The 18,315-nt window shown below is 41.4% G+C and overlaps 1 protein-coding gene across 1 annotated transcript; it reads left to right on the top strand.

Annotated features, from left to right (window-relative positions):
• Positions 1-12,076: 12,076 nt before the first annotated feature.
• On the top strand, positions 12,077-13,404 carry LOC145947333 (uncharacterized). Its single transcript, XM_083057137.1, has 2 exons — positions 12,077-12,315; positions 12,420-13,404. The coding sequence occupies exons 1-2, from the start codon at positions 12,077-12,079 to the stop codon at positions 13,402-13,404; spliced, it is 1,224 nt and encodes a 407-aa protein (XP_082913263.1).
• The last annotated feature ends 4,911 nt before the right edge of the window (positions 13,405-18,315 follow it).

The following is an 18,315-nucleotide window of genomic DNA, read 5'->3' as shown; positions in this document are numbered from 1 at the left end:
ATGTTTTTCCGACCTGTCTGCAGAGCGAAGATAACATATCGTGGCTTCTCCAGCTGAGTCGCTGTCTTAATGGCCCATGAATGCTTAGTTGTACGCTGCAATAGCGGATACTCATACAGATCCCACGAGCGAAAACCCATGCTGAGGTAATGTCCGCTTTCCAGAGCGCGCAGCATCGACAGTTTGTTAATCTCGCTCAATAACACATGTGGCATTCGCCATTGTATTTTGAATATGTTGATCACAAGCTCCAGCGTCGAATCTCCACACAGACAATTGTTGTCGTTGCGCGATCATATTAAGATTAACTTATGACGAGCGTTAATCACCACTCGTCTGTAATCCTCGCAAAATCCCAATAACATGTAGAGCGGTACGCAAAAATTGAAGTTTCCATTCGCAGTAGTCGGATCAGTCCAGCCGGCGTTTCTCATAATCACGCTTCTATCGGATGATATCGTTATATAGTTTTCGAGCAAACTTGTTATTCCCACGTTTCTGTTGCGATCAATCTCCACGCCATCGAGTTCGTATCGAATCTCATCGAACATGAATGCGACACAATTATTTCCCAGTATCACAGCAGATCCTTCGGCTGGTTTATTTATCTTTAGTTCTCCCTCGATGTATAGGAAACTCTCATACGGCAACGTATACAGATCCTGTTGTTGTATAGGTATTCTTATCTCATCACTGTGTCCGAATGTTGTGTTAGCGAACGGGTTGTACGTGTGAGTCTCGATCTTGACGATGCGATCGTCGAAGATTGGCTCGTCTCCGATGTTGAGGATGTCGGTCATTGTTCAGATGTTTCGCACCGCGAATCTCAAAGATTGTAAAAACGCAACGTTTGATGCGTTCAGTTTCTTTTTCTTAGTGCAACCGGATGATTGGATATTAGCGAATGTCGACGTTGTTGTTGTTGTCGCTGGCTCCGTAAAGATTGTGTTATCTCTCGTGTCTTTCGTTCCGTTCAACACGAGCATCTCATACGCCGCACACGTACGTTATCGCTGTCGTCGTCGTACGTGCAACCTAATGGTGATCTCTTCTCCTCGAAAATCGAGCAATCGTCTGTCCTGAACGACAACGCGTAACGTTAAATCCGTAATGCTCCGCACGATGATCGGCAGGTAAATGATGTGCGCCGGTGTTTCCGATATCTTATATCCTGGTGGTACCTTCGGTGAAAATTCATGTATCGTATGAACGAGTTTGCCGTTGCTGTACGCGCCCGCGATCACATTACATTCTACGCGGATAATGTTCACGTTGATAATATTAATCGGCATGTCCGACTGGTACCATTTTCGCGGCTGTAGTATACGGTTCGAGAATCCCAGCAGCGATCCCATGATGTTAGGCTTGCTAAAATTCATTCTGTAGGCGCATTTGATCTCGCTCCTCATCGTATTATAATTAGCGCGGAGCACTATCGGATATTCTCCATCTTCAAAGTCACCGTCGTCATTCGTCCGAATATGCGTGGTGTCAGCGTATTTTTTATCATCGTCACGAACAGCGTGTCGCGGACGTTTTCGTGAAATTGCATGTTTCAAAAACTCATGTATCGCTTGCAGCTCGTACGATCCCTCGGGAATCGTAATTTCGGAGTCATCTTTGCCAAAGTAAAATTTATTATTCGAGGAATTCACGTTCGATATCGTGTGATAAGTCTCAAAATCCGCTAGACCTAGCTCGTATTCATCGTCGCTCAAATCTACGGCGGGAAAGTAGTTTACCGCGAGAACACTACTCTTCCCGGTCAGTGTGAATGTCATAGACATGTTGACAAAACTGTTAAACGAATACTGAGTTAAATAGCGCAATGTCAGTTTTTAAATTCGCGTGCATCGACCGCTCGGAGAAACTGTAAGCACAATTGTCCACAGATGCTTTGATTGTAAGTTTGAACAGGTGTGTAATTGTATTGTATCTTTGTCACATATAAATATCGCACCAATTCATTCGGCGGTCGAAGATTGTCGAAACTGTCAAAATATATAGCGCGATCCCCCCTCTTTGCATACGCTACCCAATGAATACCCGATCCTTTAGCGTTATCCAAATTTATGATGCCGCTCTCGTTTCGATATATACCACCGATCGGTAATGAATCACGCATGAAAACACCTCTAAAATACGGAATGTGCATACGTTTTGCCAGTTGTAGCAATTGTATGTGGGTAGTTACACCCTGCGGCATTTTTAGCGTCTCTTTGACGTTTTTTTTTTTTCCTTTTTTTCGTTGAAACTCGTCCGTGTTTGTATGGAGCGAGATACAATCCGTGACCTTCCATGGCGCGATTGTGACGTACCATCTCTTGCAACTGACGTTGTGCAGCTTTTCCGTCGTTCACCATCTTTGCTACACCAGCCGCTCCACCGACCAGAGATCCGAGCGCGCCCAACATTGGTAGAATCGGCAATACACCCCCACGTTTCGCTACCGGAAGTATTCGTTTCTTCGCCATATTTTTTTTGTCTTTGTCGTCTTCAGGCCCATACCGAACTTCGTCTTAGCTTTCATCGCTGCCCAGACAGCTGTGGCGGCTCTCTCACCGAGAGTCGAATCTCTCGCAACGATGCGAGTTTGCGCTTCCTTGGCGAGTATTCTATCTGCCGCGTGTCTCTCGATGAGATCGTTGCTTCGAGAGTACGCTATATCGTGTTCACGGCACGCCGCGTCCAATGGGTTGATACCTCGATCGCCTCTGGCTAATCGCTTTTGTAGTCGCGTGCGCGGACCGCAAAACTGATAGCCGGGGATATGGAATTCGATCGGAAGTGCGTTTATCGCGAGATTTAATAGGCCTCTACCTATTTTCGTTGACATTCGCTGCAATCTTTTATCATCGGCGCTGGACCGTCAATGTGCGTTCGCTGCCACGGTCGATTGTAATGTTCGAAACAGCGGCAATAGGTTTGAACCTCCAAATCCGCCTTTATATGTTCCGGAAGCTTGTCCCACACGCAGTGGACGTAATTGCCGCACATTCGCAATAAAACTGTTTTCGACACAAATTGTAGCTGTTCCGCGCTCAAATTACAAATATCGTAAGGACTTGATAGCAAGACAAACATTTTTTCGTTACTGAGCAATTCGCGGTTCCGCGCAGCTATAAATAGGCAGACGTTCGATCCAGTCAGGAGTGTGAACATGAATTTCGTGCGACAACCTTTCGCGATACGCGTGACGAATTACGACGCCAGATTACGATCGATGGTGGCAACGCGGAGATGCGTAGACACGGTACGATACTGCCGACTACTATACGCGCGATCGTTTGCGGCCCCTCTAATTGTGGTAAAACTAACGTGTTGATTAGTTTGATAGAAAGCCCGCACGGTGTCCGCTTTGAAAACGTGTACGTGTACTCAAAGTCGCTGCAACAGCCAAAATATCGGTATCTGGAGAATTTGTTGACGTCGATCGATGAAATCGGCTATTTTACATTCTCCAATAACAGTGACGTCATTCCACCAAGCGAAGCATGTCCAAACTCGATTTTCGTTTTCGATGACGTGGCGTGCGACAAACAAAATACGATAAGAGTGTACTTTTCAATGGGACGCCACTCGAACGTCGACTGCTTCTATCTCTGTCAGACATACGCAAGAATACCGAAACATCTTATACGCGACAACGCAAACCTGCTAATCTTGTTTAAACAGGATGGTACCAACTTGAAACATGTGTATACGCACCGGCAGAAATGGTGTGCGGCGGTCCGGCGTTTGATGTGTGAATACGTGTATGACAGCCGAAAGTCATACGCACACATACATAGCGCGAAAATACGTGTCGCTTGAAGCGCGTCAGAGATCAAGGAGCGAAGGAGAAAGTAGTAGGAGGTACTCCGATATTGCATCTCTTTCGCACATCGCACGATCGAGAGAGAAAGCAATGCAAGACGTGATGACTGCTAGTGCTGTCCAAAAGCTATCTCACTCACTCGACGCTCGAATGAAGGGAGTGCGAGTGAGAAAGCTATACGGACACCGCGGATCGCGCTGTCTTTCGTTCGCTCCAATATCGATCCGTCGTACTTTTCTTTTTCTCCTTTAAGAAATGTGACCCGCGAGTCGCCGGGCGGTCCTCTCCGATATCTGGACGATGTTTGCCGCGTTCATGGCCTCCTGAACAGTGCCAAATGTTTGGATGTTCAGAGACTGCGGCGACGATAGCCTCGTCCACTTCGCCCATCGTTTTACGAGGACGACGATTATTATCACGATGATCATGCAAAGCATGATCACCGCCATCAATAAATCGTTGTATCCAGCGTCGAACAGTTTTCTCAGAGCACGGAATAGCAGCAGTAATCTCTGCTACTGCTCTTCCGGCCTGATACTGTCCGACAATACGTCCACGTATTTCCGGACACAGGTTACGAGGCATTGTTAACTTTTTATCGAAATTACTTCCGCTTAATGCTGAGTCACCACGATAAATAAATTAATAAATGAAAAATATAAACAAATGAAAACCGCGGTCTCTAAAACATTCGCAGCCGCTGACGTAGTAGTAATTGTGGCAGTAGTTTGTTCGTGTATTTTCAGCGTACGGTATAAAAAAATTAAAATAATAAATTTTTCTTTTTAAGATCTCAAAAAAATTAGAAATAATTATTAAATAATTATTAACATAATCAACATAATCAATTAAATTTAATCCACCTGAGCATTATTCCTCAAAATTTTTTATGTTGTCTTTAAAAAGTTCTTTTATTCTGCCAAATTGTTGTTATTTAAATTATTTACTATCGATTTATGCTCTTAATTTTAAAATTTATGACTACAAAAAATTATAGCGAATTAAAGTTCAAATGTCGGCATTTAATAACTAGGGCACATATGTAAATGAGATAATTAATGGGGATACTATATAAAAAAATTAAATCGGGTACGATTGCTGGACGCTTCGCGCCGAGCTGGTCACAACGCTCACGACAATGAGATCCTGTCGATCATCGAGGAACTTCGCGAAGCAGGCATTATTATAAATTGAATGGTGTCTCGACAAATCTAATCAGTCGATCAGCGTCACTCGTATCAGGGAAAAAAATGCCTATCAACAAATTTGGATTATTCGAACCAAGAAATGATGCAACCGGCACAAGCGGTTCTTGGGATAGATTGGTGAAAAGTTATGTGCACGAAAACGCTCTGTGTCGCGTCGTTACGGACTATGACGCAAGGTCGCGGAAGATTCGTCGTGTAGCGCAACCTGAGGCTGACACCGATGCCGTCAACAAACTGTATGTGGAATCCTGCGTTAAAAGATTGATGAATCAACAGAAAGAATCAGATGAGAAGCTGACTTCGTTCGAGAAGGATGTGCGGGCAATACAGATTGTGATAAACGAACTTCAACGCGCGGCTAACGCTAACTCAGAAACGGCTATCAACCTGAATGAGTAGCAGTGAACGGGTTAAGAGCGGCTATCGAACGGTTATCGAACATCTACGAAGAGTTATCGAACGGCTACGAACAATTATCGAACAGCTACGAAGGATTATCGAACTGTCTAACTACAATGAGTGGCAGTGGTAGTGAACGGCCTAGCAACAGCTGCGAACGAGGCTACCAACAACTCAAGCAGGACTGCAAACGAAGCTATGAACGGCCTAGCAACAGCGAACGAGGCTACCAACAACTCAAGCAGGGCTGCGAACGAGGCTATGAACAAGTCATTAACGGCTACATGCAAGGCTACAAACAACTCAAGCAGGGCTGCGAACGGGTCAGTACCGGCTGCGAACGGGTCAGGAAAGGCTAAGAACGGGTTAGAAACGACTGTGAACTAGGCAGCGAACGAATCAAGAACGATTTTCGAATGGATCAAGAACGGAAGTAAACAACTCAAGAACGACTCAAGAACGACTACGAACGGCTCAAGAACGGTTCAAGAACGGGTCAGGAACGGCTCAGGAACGGGTCAGGAACGTGTCAAGAACGGCTACGAACGGCTCAAGAATGGGTCAAGAACGGCTACGAACGAGTCAGAAACGGCTCAAGAAATGCTATTGAAGAAAAACAAACGAAAATGAATCATAAAACGAGCGACAAACGGCGATCGAGAAAAACCGACGAAGCGAAGAAACAACATAATTTGGAGAAACGGCAGTTGGTGAACGAACTGCACGCGCCGGCAAGGAAAAATTATCCACGAAGACACGTCATAGTGCGGGGATACGATGACCTGTAGCAAGCTGACATCGTCGAGATACGTCCGTACTCTCGTTTCAACAGAGGTTACCACTACATACCGTCATCGATGTGTTGAGCAAGCATGCGTGGGCCATTCCACTCAAGAGTAAAGGTGGAAGCGAGACGGCTGACGCTATCGCCGAGATAATTCGAGATAGCAAGAGATGCCCGAGAAACATGCAAACCGAAATGGGGAAAGAATTTTATAACGCCGACGTGCAACGGCTTATACGGAAACATAACATCAATCACTATTCTACATATTCGGTATTGAAGGCATCGGTCATCGAGCGATTCAATCGCACGCTGAAGAACGACATGTGGAAGATGTTTACGCTGAATGGAACTTACAAGTGGATCGACGCGTTGGCGGAACTCGTATCGGATTACAACGCGCGCAAGCATCGAACGATTGGCATGCGACCCGCCGACGTCACCCCCGCGATCGCTGATAAACTTTTAAAAACGGTATATAGTAACATAAAGATTGCCGCTCTGGCAAAGTTCAAAGTAGGTGACCCGGTACGCGTTAGCAAGTACAAGAAACTTTTTGAGAAGGGTTACACACCAAATTGGACAACCGAAGTGTTTAAAATTGTTAAAGTGCAGCGTACTAATCCCGTAACCTATCTACTCGAGGACTATCGCAAAACATCTGTCGCTGGAGCGTTTTACGAGCACGAGTTGCATAGCGCGAATTATCCGGACGTCTATCTCGTGGAGAAAGTACTGCGCAGGAGGGGTGACGAGGTTTACGTAAAATGGCTGGGATTTGACAATTCACACAACTCTTGGATACATAAGGATAATACAATTTAATTCATACAAACTGTATTTATTAATTACTCAAAAATTTAAAAATATATAATGTGTACAACATATAAAAGTATTTGAAATATTACAATATACATGAAATATGTGAAATACAAAATCTTTATTAATACATTCTTTCCGTTCCAATATATGAAATACATACACATATGTTACATAAAATTATATCACACACACACACACACACAATATTACATTATATTACATTACATTACATTACATTACATTACAAAATATAATTTACAATGGTATTTTATAATGTCCCCACGGTAATGTATCAGTGGTTTCAGGTATGATATACCGCTTGTCGTCGTACGGACTTAGAGCAATTTTTGTCTCGCGAATGATGTATACTTCGTGCAATTTCGATCTTATACAAGACTGACTACGTGTCATTTCAATATCATCATTCAAACACCGCGTATAATCGTCAAACGTTTCTCGCGACGACGTTACTCTTGACACCTTTTACTTTTTTGGTATCTTTCTTGCCATCCACTCGCAAGGCATACATTTTTGCTCTAAGCCCTACAAATTCAGTCATAATCGCGCCATTGTTTTCATCTTTCATTAGACCGGGTACCTTTCTATTCACGAGCGGTATACCGTACGCATTGCCCACAGCGTAATCGCTCGTATCAAATTTGCTCACGTCGCGCTTCATATTCTCATATACATCTTCGCATTTAATATGGTATATTAAACTATCTGTGTCAGTGTACATTACCTGGCATCTTTCACGATAGAGCAGTGACATGTACTCGTAGTGAAATTCGTACAGACACACTTTCGATATGTCGAGTATACACATACCGACATAGATTGGTTTGTTAAATTTTACTTCGAGTTTACGTAATTCTACGGCAATTAAATTTTCCGAAAAGATGCTTCTACTGTGAAAATTAGGTTTAGCAATCATCGCCTCTGCTCCGTATCGTCCGTCCCACTTTGTCAGTAATTTTACATCTACATGATTACGCACATTTTCCATCGTTTTGCCAAATACTGCATTATTCATTAATTTGTATAAATTTTTTTCAAAATCATTTTTCGCTTGTGTTCGAAATTTTGTATTAAGTTCGATATAATTTCGGAGCCATGGAGATTGAGTGAATTGTAATACGCGATGTATTTTTATAACGCGAAGGCCGTGTCGCATACATTGCTGCAGGTTGCGGTAGTGTATGACATAACGCTTCTTATCATATAGCGTTGCGAGAAGCTTATCTTCCCGCTTGCCGGGCGGTTTGTCACGTGTCGGGCAAAACGGTAGGTCAGTGTGCGTGTCGTGAAGATGTTGTGGATACTCTAAATCTACTTCGAGGATATAGCTTGTAGGCGAATCGAGCGCTATTGACGAGATGTCAAAATTAGATACGTCGGCGACCCATCGAAAATCGGCATATGGCAATAGTTGGCACATTGCCCATCCGTATAAATTATTTACATCAAAATACATGAGATATGATGATGGTTTCGATGGATCATATGACTGCATGTACTTGTTGTTGGCCTGCGCATATCTTCCTGAACATTGACTTAGACCACCGCGTATACCCCGTTCGATAAACATGACCATATCGATATCGGTAAGCAGTTCGAAATTTACGCGTGTATGTTTTAACATGGCGTCCCATGTATACCCGGGAAGAGTATAATAATACGCAGGGTCGAGTCCATAACTCGCGATGCAAGTGTTGCGAAAGTTTTCAAATATATCTGCCAACAACAAGACATCAGTTTTTAAGTACAGATCGCTGTATTCACCCAAGATTTGAATGGAGAACTGCTGCCACACGTTGACGGCGTGTGCGTAGTCGCTCTCGGATACAGTGTCACCGGTGAAAGAACTGTAAAACGATTCGCGTGGTGGTAAACGCGTGTCCTACAGCCTGTCCACGCAGTCAATGTACTCGTACGGAAAGACATCTTTTCGCGTTAATAATTCAAAATTGTGAGCGGATAATGCAGAAAAATTGGAACGTAAAATTTTTAACTTATCCTTATTCAAAAAAGATGTCAATTTGTCAAGACTAGCATTGAGAAATTTGTATGAATCGATGAATCGTAATTTCACGCAAGCTTTCCAATCTTTATCGTTAGTACTATTGACAGTCTTTGTAAATGAAATGTATTTTTCTTTTGTTATTGGAAGCACATCTACGCGTCCTTCATACGCGGTAGCTATTTCTTTTATGATAAAATGTGCGTCATAGCCGGATAGATTATGGAAAACTACAGGAATGACATAAGAGTCTTTGTAATTTATATTACAGTTTGAGTGCGCGGGACCCCTGTATCGCCCGGTCAGATGACAATGATCGCGTACGCGTGTATAGTCTTGTACAAACGGTTTTTCGCAAATGTGACATTGCGTGGCGCTATGAAATTTTTCCCGTTCATCTTGAAATTTTTCCCGTTAATTTTGTCATGTGGACATTATCAGACAAAATACCCTTTACGCGATGCGCTAAATTTTTAAGTTCTTCGGCGAACCATGAAACGCAATCGATGCTACGGCGAGAATTATACGCGGATAACGAGTTGTCGTACGAACAATGTATATAATAAGCGATGCTGAATACCTCGTGATGTTGGGAGTATGACGCATGTTCCGGCGTCATACTCCTTCTTCAGCACACACTCCAAGTCGGCGTACACCACGAAGGGAAGTCGCTCCTTTCTGTTGTAGTTGTCGAAGTCGAGCCACTTGTCTTTATCGCTTGGTAATCGGATAGCGCAGTCGTTCATTTCTCGACAGTATACTGTATGTGACTGCAACTTGTCCTCCGATCCGAAATAGTGCAAGGATCTGTGAAAGAAAAAAAAATTACAATTTTATTTACAATTTTATTTACAATTTTATTTACAATTTTATTTACAATTATTATATAATTTGCAATAAATATACGTACCGATCGCAGATATATTTTTGACCATTGTGTTTGCTCAGTTGCGAGCTTACGAGGCGAGACAGATTTTTGATATACGCGAAATGCCCAATGTTATCATCCTCCTCCACGTACAGCAAATTTACATGTTTTTCTTTTTTGCGATCGGTGAGTTGTATCGGAAGAATAGATAGTTCTTTCTTCCTCTCGATGCCGTAGACGTTGATTGAGATGTTATTTATATGTTCAAACTTTTTAATTTGGTTTAACGTCATCGGAAACTCAATGTCCTGAAGATTTAACACTGTCGTGTAATGGGGATATGAAAATTCTCGTTCCACATGTCTTTCTGCGGGGTACAGAGCGGCCACCACTGACCATGCGAAACATGCATTGTCCGTTGATCGCACGTTCACCACTGCTCTCTTCGTCACAATTTCTCGCGGCAAGTTTAAATAACACCCAGCACGCATAGGATTGCACTTGTTGACGTTGACCGTAAGATCGAGGATTCGTGACAATGCCCATCCGCTATCACGTTCCTGAAACTCTTCGAGAGACGCCAATGTGGATTCGATGACGTGCCGGTCATACCACTCGCGTAAATCAGATGAGCGAAAGAGTTCATAATTTCGCGTGTTAATGCTTTTGTTGGCGCGCTTATCACCTGTCACAAACTCACCGTTGAACACGGTATTTACTTTTGCACAGTTGTGTATTTTTATAACATCTTGCACTTGCTCGAGTACTACACTACTAGCGTCTTCCAAAAATTGTCGCGGTTCGATATAGTCTGCGTTAATCACCGCACCTGTCAGTATCCGATTTTCGAACGCGGTATCGATCTCTCGCCAAACAAGTCTTCCCGTGTTATTATCGCCGCTATAATTACCACCACTGTAATTACCACCACTGGGTATAAACTGTCTCTGCAATCGAGTCTTTTCACCCTCGAGTCGCGCGATTCTAGCAACCAAAGATTGTCTATATCCAATCGAGAGTCGCGGACGCTTGACACGACTGCGTTCTTCGAGCAGTTTGATAAAGTCCTCGCAGCGCAGCGCCCATTCAAAATATTCGCCCAAAGTGGTGACTTGGCGGGACTGCTCCAACAGGTCGCGTTCGTTCTCGATGTTTTCCATTATTTTTTTTATTCACTATTATACCACTAACACTTCTAATACAAGAAAGTAACCACTAAATTTTTTTCACCGCTGCATCTATGCGCTTTCAAATCGCACTATGGTTTGACGCGCTCTCATCCTCCTTATATATATTTCACCTAATTCTATCTCCTTTTCTAACATTTGGCGTATCTCAAAAGATAGTTTCCCGAGATATCGGTTTTATGGATAGAGGAGTAAGGACACAAGAAGAAAAGTATGGAAGATGTTTCGCTCTCGTTTACGACCGATTTTCCGCGAGGGTACAAAGCTGCCGAACGTCAGCGCTTTTGCACCTAATCACGTTTCAACATGTTCGTCGCAGTGTCGGCCCTAAAATGTTCATTCCTTTCCTAATGATTTTATAGACATAAAATGAAAAAAAACATAGTTTTATGGATTCTAGAGTGCTCCGGTTACAAGCAGCCGAACGTTGGCGCTGATACGTCGCAATTCTTCCTTAAAAAATATTAAGGATGATGTTTCGCTCTCGTTTATGGGAGATTTTCCGCGAGGGTACAAAGCTGCCGAACGTCAACGCTTTTACATTTGCACCCCTATAAATAACGTTTGACATGTTCGTCGCAGCGTCGGCCCTAAAATCTTCATTCCTTTCCTAATGATAAAATGTCCATAAAATGAAAAACATAGTTTTATGGCTTCGGGTAGCCATAAATCACGAAGATAATCAGTTGCCGAACATGCTTAGACCCCCCCCTCCCCCGATTCTGCGATAAGCGTCCCCCGCCCGCGTGACGTCAGCCCCCGCGCCTAAGAGATACCCCCCGCTCCGCGTGACGTCATACCCCGCGCCATTGAGATACCCCCGCGCCCCGCACCCCCCCTCGGAGGACCTGGGTTAGAACTCTCATAGTTTTCCTACTAACGCACAACCCTTCCGCGCATCCAATTACCGAACTTCTCGGGCAAACGCCGACTGGCCGCCCTTTCGCGATCTCTTCCGATCCGTCGTCGGGATGGATGCGACCCTTTCAGCCGTGGAGAAGCTACATTATTTGAGAGCAAGCGTGAAGGATGAAGCAGAGGCGCTCATTCGCAATCTTCCGGCCGTCTCTGAAAACTACGAACAGGCCTGGAACCTACTCGTCGCGCATTATGAAAATAAGAGACTGCTCGTGCGTTCATATTTCACGACGTTTTCGGCGCTCAGCAAAATGAAGAGCGAGTCGGCAAGCGAATTGAGACGGATACTGCAGTGCATGGTCTCCACCGTCGGCTCCCTCGAAAGCGACCAATAAGGAACTGCGAAGACTTGTTTGTGCATCTAATTGTCGAACTTCTCGATGCACGTTCACGGAGAGATTGGGAGGATGCCGTCGGAGAAACTTCGACCCCACCTTCCTACGACACGCTCCAGGACTTCCTGGAGAAGAAATTGAACACGCTCGAAGCTCTCCATCCGCAGAAGCATGAGCCGAACAAGTCAGGAGAGAATAACAGTAAGTCGACGAGATCTCACCATGCGCAGAAGCAGGAGGCGAAACGAGGACGGTGTTCACTCTGCAAAAAAGACCACTTCGTCATGCTGTGCGACGGCTACCAGGAGAAGTCGCCTGAGGAAAGAAAGAAACTCGTCGAGGCGAACCATCTCTGCTTCAACTGCCTCGGCAGACATCAGGTTAGCGAGTGCCAATCTAAGAAAAATTGCTCTGCGTGCCGAGGCAGACACCACACGTCGCTGCACGACACCTGCCGCGAAGTCGCCGCGACATCACACGTGGCACAACGTCCGGGCCTCGGACGGGGAGCTGTTCTTCTAGCCACCGCGCGCGTTCGGGTCGCGGACAAATTCGGCGGATTACACGCAGCGCGGGCGTTAATAGATCAAGGTTCGGAGGCCTCCATGATCTCGGAGGCGCTAGCACAACGATTGCGGCTTCCGCGCAGAACGGCCGCGATCACCGTTTTCGGCGTCGGCGGGACGCAAACGGGCACCGCGAACGGCCGGGCATCTCTTCAGCTGCGGCCGCGCACTGCAGGGTCACCGATGACCGTGTCAGCTTTAATTCTTCCACGTCTCACCGTGTACGCCGGAACAACGACGATGAGGAAAGAGTCATGGACTCACTTGCGCGGATTGGAGTTGGCCGATCCCGAGTTCGAAGTCATCGATCCGGTGGACATCTTGCTAGGCGCGGACGTCTACGTGGCTATCCTGGATTCCGGCGTGGTGAAAGGAGGTCCGCGAGAGCCTGTCGCACAAAACACCTCCCTAGGGTGGATCCTGTCAGGTCGAAACATCGAACGAGAATTACGTCGCTCACAGCCACTCTTGCACCGTTGACGACACCCTTTTTTTTTTTTTTTTTTTTTTTGCGCTGTGGAAACCTCATGGTACCACTCACCCCCCGGGTAGGGGATGAGGGTTATATGGGACTCCTTGTCCCCCATCGTCGATTCACATGTGGATCGACGATGGGATCCAAGACCTACCTCACTAAAACCACAGCGGGTGTCTTCGCTGACGTTTATGGGGCAGTGATGCAAGATTTCACGCGCGACAGCCACTTCGCGACAGCCATCTTGCAGTGGAGGGGGTAGGTCGGCAGCGCAGAGCGCACCGAAAAGATGAGAACCCTTGTCCTTCGAACATATGTAGAAGAGGACAGGTATATATCTTTTGTCCTTTATTTTCTTTTGATAGAATAGAGCTACGAATTTCGAGCGAATCCGGAATACTGGCGATAGCGAGTAGGCGATGCGACCCAATATGCAAAAAGAAAATATAAAATATAAAAAATATATTTAATATTATAAAATAATATTAATAAAATTAATATATTTTAAACATAAATTAAGTAACTTATATTAAAAATTTTAATTAAAAATAATTATTAATTAATAATAATTATAATTAATAATTATAAGTATATTTTATAAATAAAAATCCACTCTTGGCCAATATATACGCCTTTCTATTAAAAAAGATTTTTTATCTTTAAAGAAATAATTGTAATAAAATAATATTTTAATTTATAAATATTGTTTAAGATTTTATTCTTTTTATTCCCTATTTATTTTGTACTAATGTACGACGTACATATTGTTGCTCAACGGAAACCGCGAGAAGGTGGTGGTTTCTTCCGTCAAAAATTTAAAATATTGTATATTGGGAAATGTATTTCAATCATTATATTCGGCTTCCCGACGAGCCGTGTTTACCTTTTTTGCGCGTGTTGATCGTTTTACCGCGCGTCTCGTCTTGTCAAGCAGCTCTCCAATCAGCTGTTTGACACAATAACAATCTAGCGACAGGTTTTTGACATTTATGTCTTCGAAATTCGTCGAGTCAGCTGTAGACCGTTTTACTATAAACATCTCTCGTTTTCGAGCAATTAGCTCTTGATCAGTATATATATTTCGCTTTAACAAATAGTATAAAGTAACGAAAAATGTGTGTTGAATTAACAAAGCCCCGAAAAGCTCGTAAGCGAAGTTTTGCAGAAGCTTGGCTTATAGACGACCGATACAAATCTTGGGTATGTAAAGTATCATCTGATAGTAGTCTTTATTTTATTGCAGTATATGCAATAAAACTTTTTCGTGCAATTCAACATACATATTAAGACATGCTGACTCCGCGTATCATCAAAATAATATTAAAAAGAATACATTATCATCTGATAATAATAGTAATGATAATGTTAAGATACCAATAAAAAAATCGCGTAAATCAATATATAAAAAAGAATGGTTAGATATTGAAGAATTTAAACTTTGGTTGCGTGAAGTGCCACATGACGAAAGTTTATTTTTTTGTTTGATTTGCGATAAATCTATCGCTAGTAGTTTATCGCAAATCCATCGTCATGCAGAATCCAAAACACATAAAAAATATCTAGAAAAAAATCAATCAAATTTCGAAGATTTAAATATGCAAAATAAATCTCTTTTGCCATTTAATGAGCGTAAAAAATCCGCGGAAATCAGATATGCAGCATTAATTGCTGAAAACATTTCTCATCAAAATGCAACAGAGATTCTTACATTTTTTCAACAAATAGGAGAAGATCCTGACGTATTGAAAAGCATGAGCATGAGTCGAACGAAATGTAAAAGCATTATTACAAACGTTTTGTGTCCGATTGAGACGGATCGTGTCGTCAATAAAATTCAAAATACAAAGTTTTCAGTTTTTATTGACGAAACATCAGACATATCTAATAATAAATGGATGACTTTTTTGTCCGATACGTTGATTCGGAGACATTAGATGTTCGCTCGCAATTAGTCAAATTAATCGATATTGATGCCAAAGATTCAAGTGCAGAAAAGTTGTTTCAGGCATTTAAATGTGAAATGTGGAAACTGCAGATACCATTTCCAAATATTGTTGTCTTATCGTGCGATAACGCATCTGTTATGACAGGGAAATATTTATCGTTCAAAAAAAAGTTGGAAGAACTATGTCCATGTTTACTAACTTTAACATGCCCTTGCCACTCCGCTGCATTAGCAGCGCATACTGCATGTAATAAAATACCTGCGTATTGCAATGAATTTATAAAAAAAATTTCTAATTATTTGAACAGCAGCCCAAAACGTACAGCAATTTTCAAAGAATTTTGTGAATGTTTCCAAGAAACAAATCGCAAAATATTAAAATTATGTGATACACGCTGGCTGTCTCATTATTTATGTGTCGAACGACTTCTTGAATCTTGGGATACAATTAAATATTTTCTTACCGAAATGGTTGTAAGGGAAAAAAAAAATTCTGGAGAATATCTACTGTCTATGATGAACAACGTAGAACTAAAAGCTTATTTTCTTTTTTTTAAATATACTTTAAATTTCTTTAATGCATTTAATGCATTTTTTCAAGCATTAGAAACGTTATTGTACAGTTTGTATACAGAATTCATTTATTACAACCAAAATTCAAAAAATTTTTTTTCCAAATCTGCAAAAATTTTTTAAAAGAAGAGCATTTACAACCATTTTCTGAAAATATTGCATTCTCTCTAAAGGAGAATCAAAAAGATCTTAATAAAGTTACTTTGGGTTCAGAATGTGAGGAATATCTTAACGAATTACTACTGGAAGGTCACGTAGACATTGTTAAAATTATTCGAGAAAATTGTTTAACATTTTATGTGACTGCTGCAGAAGAAATTCGTAAAAGATTACCAATAAATGACACATTTTTATCACAATTAATAGTTTTTCAACCATTTGTAAGCTTATTTTATAATAGAGAAACATTATTCAATAACGTTTCTTTCGTCATTAAAACTATTAGTAGTTTTGATGAAGATGCTTTAAAAAAAGAATGGATTGCATTAGCATCAGATTTTACAATGGAAGAAAAACAAAGCCTCACTAAATTAAATTTTGATAATGCTTGGAAAGAAATTTTACAACGAGACACCAATAATAATGCTAAATATCCTAATTTAAAAAATGTTATAAATACTATTATATCGCTTCCAAATTCTAATGCCGATCCGGAGAGAATGTTTTCTCTTTTAAATAATGTAAAAACAAAAAAACGTAATAAATTTTCGTCGGCTTCTGTTAATGCTATTTGTGTATTTAAATCTGCATTAAAGACGAGGGGAGAAACAGCTATAAACATGCAAGTTAATGAAAAACATTTGTTTCTTATGTCGGCGGACAAATCAAGAGACACGGTAGTGTCAGTCGCGCCAAGTCTACTGAGCATAGCTTTGCGTAGCGACTGCGAGGTATGCCATGTTATTATACACAAGTCGGACAGTTGAGAGTATCATATATTTCTGATACGCAATAACGGCTGATGCGATCGAGTTCTTACTGAGCTCAATCGATAGATTGAGTTCAAATTATATAATAAAAGTGTCTACTTTTTCTCTATGTGCTTTGTAAACGGAAGTATTATAATGTAAAGTTGATTTTCTAAAAAATTGATTCAAGTTTTGGTCGTCGACCTTCTCAATGCGCATGTACCAGAAAATGTCCAGTTTGAGCATTCATTACAAGACAGCGTTGATGTCGCTCCATGAATGTCATTTATTTAGGTTATCAGTTTTGACATATTTTGACATATTTTGATATTTTGACACATAGGTTCAGTTTTGATGTAAATTAAATATAATAAATAACGTAAATAGAAAAAGTTAAACCAATACCGACCAAACTAGTCCACACACATCTACTGGTTAAAAAGGCCTTCTTCGTTCTCGCCTATAATGGTGAGTTTGTATTTTTACGAGAAATTTTTATTTATTATGTGAGAGAAGTATAGAGCTCTCAATGATAAAAATATCGGGTAAATGTGTATTATAACGGCAACCTCTCCGTTTTTCTTGTAACTTTTATATTTTGTTTATTTTGGTCTTTAAATAAGATTCTGAGAAGGAAAATCGTCGCTCATGTTCCATTTATTTTTAATTAATTTTTTTTAATTTCTCGATGTCAGTAAGTAAAAAAATGATAATTTATGATCTCTCTCTCTCTCTCTCTCTCTCTCTCTCTCTCTCTCTCTCTCTCTCTCTCTCTCTCTCTCTCTCTCTCTCTTTTAAAGCAGAGAATATTTGTTAAGTTGTCGTAGAAAAGTATTTATACAATTTTATGTTATTAACAAAATAAATAAAAATATTCTCTGCTTTAACCAAGAACACAAACTGATAATTATAAAATATTCTCTGCTTTAATCAAAATCACAAACTGTTTTCTGTGGGAATAGTAATTTTATTATATTTAAAAGAATATATTAAATTTTAATGGCGCTATTTACTAACATCCATTATAAGGCAAATGAAAAATATAGGATCGAAAGGGTCTGAATAGCTTAGTGGTAAGAGCAGTCGCCCGGCAAGCGAAAGACGCGGGTTCAATTCCCGCTTCAGCGACTTTTCGGACCTATATTTTTCTCGCCTATTTTCCCGTTGTAAAGTTCGAGGATTATGAATTGATGGAACTTAGTAATCTTAAACCAAGAGATACAGTTCTAAAAATTAGAATTAATTTTCGTGCTTGGCTCTATTGGTCGTTTTTTTAAAAAAAATCATATTTATTTATTATATTTATTAAATACTGAGAGATAAAAATATTTCTTAAATTCATTTATTTGCGTCTGGGCCTAATTCATGGCGCTATTTACTAACATCCATTATAAGGCAAATGAAAAATATAGGATCGAAAGGATCTGAATAGCTTAGTGGTAAGAGCAGTCGCCCGGCAAGCGAAAGACGCGGGTTCAATTCCCGCTTCA

Source organism: Prenolepis imparis, unplaced genomic scaffold, assembly GCF_030444845.1.
Source record: "Prenolepis imparis isolate NDT839.2.m4 unplaced genomic scaffold, iyPreImpa1.0 SCAF_67, whole genome shotgun sequence".
Lineage (NCBI taxonomy): Eukaryota > Metazoa > Arthropoda > Insecta > Hymenoptera > Formicidae > Prenolepis > Prenolepis imparis.
This window is presented reverse-complemented; position numbering and strand designations above follow the sequence as displayed.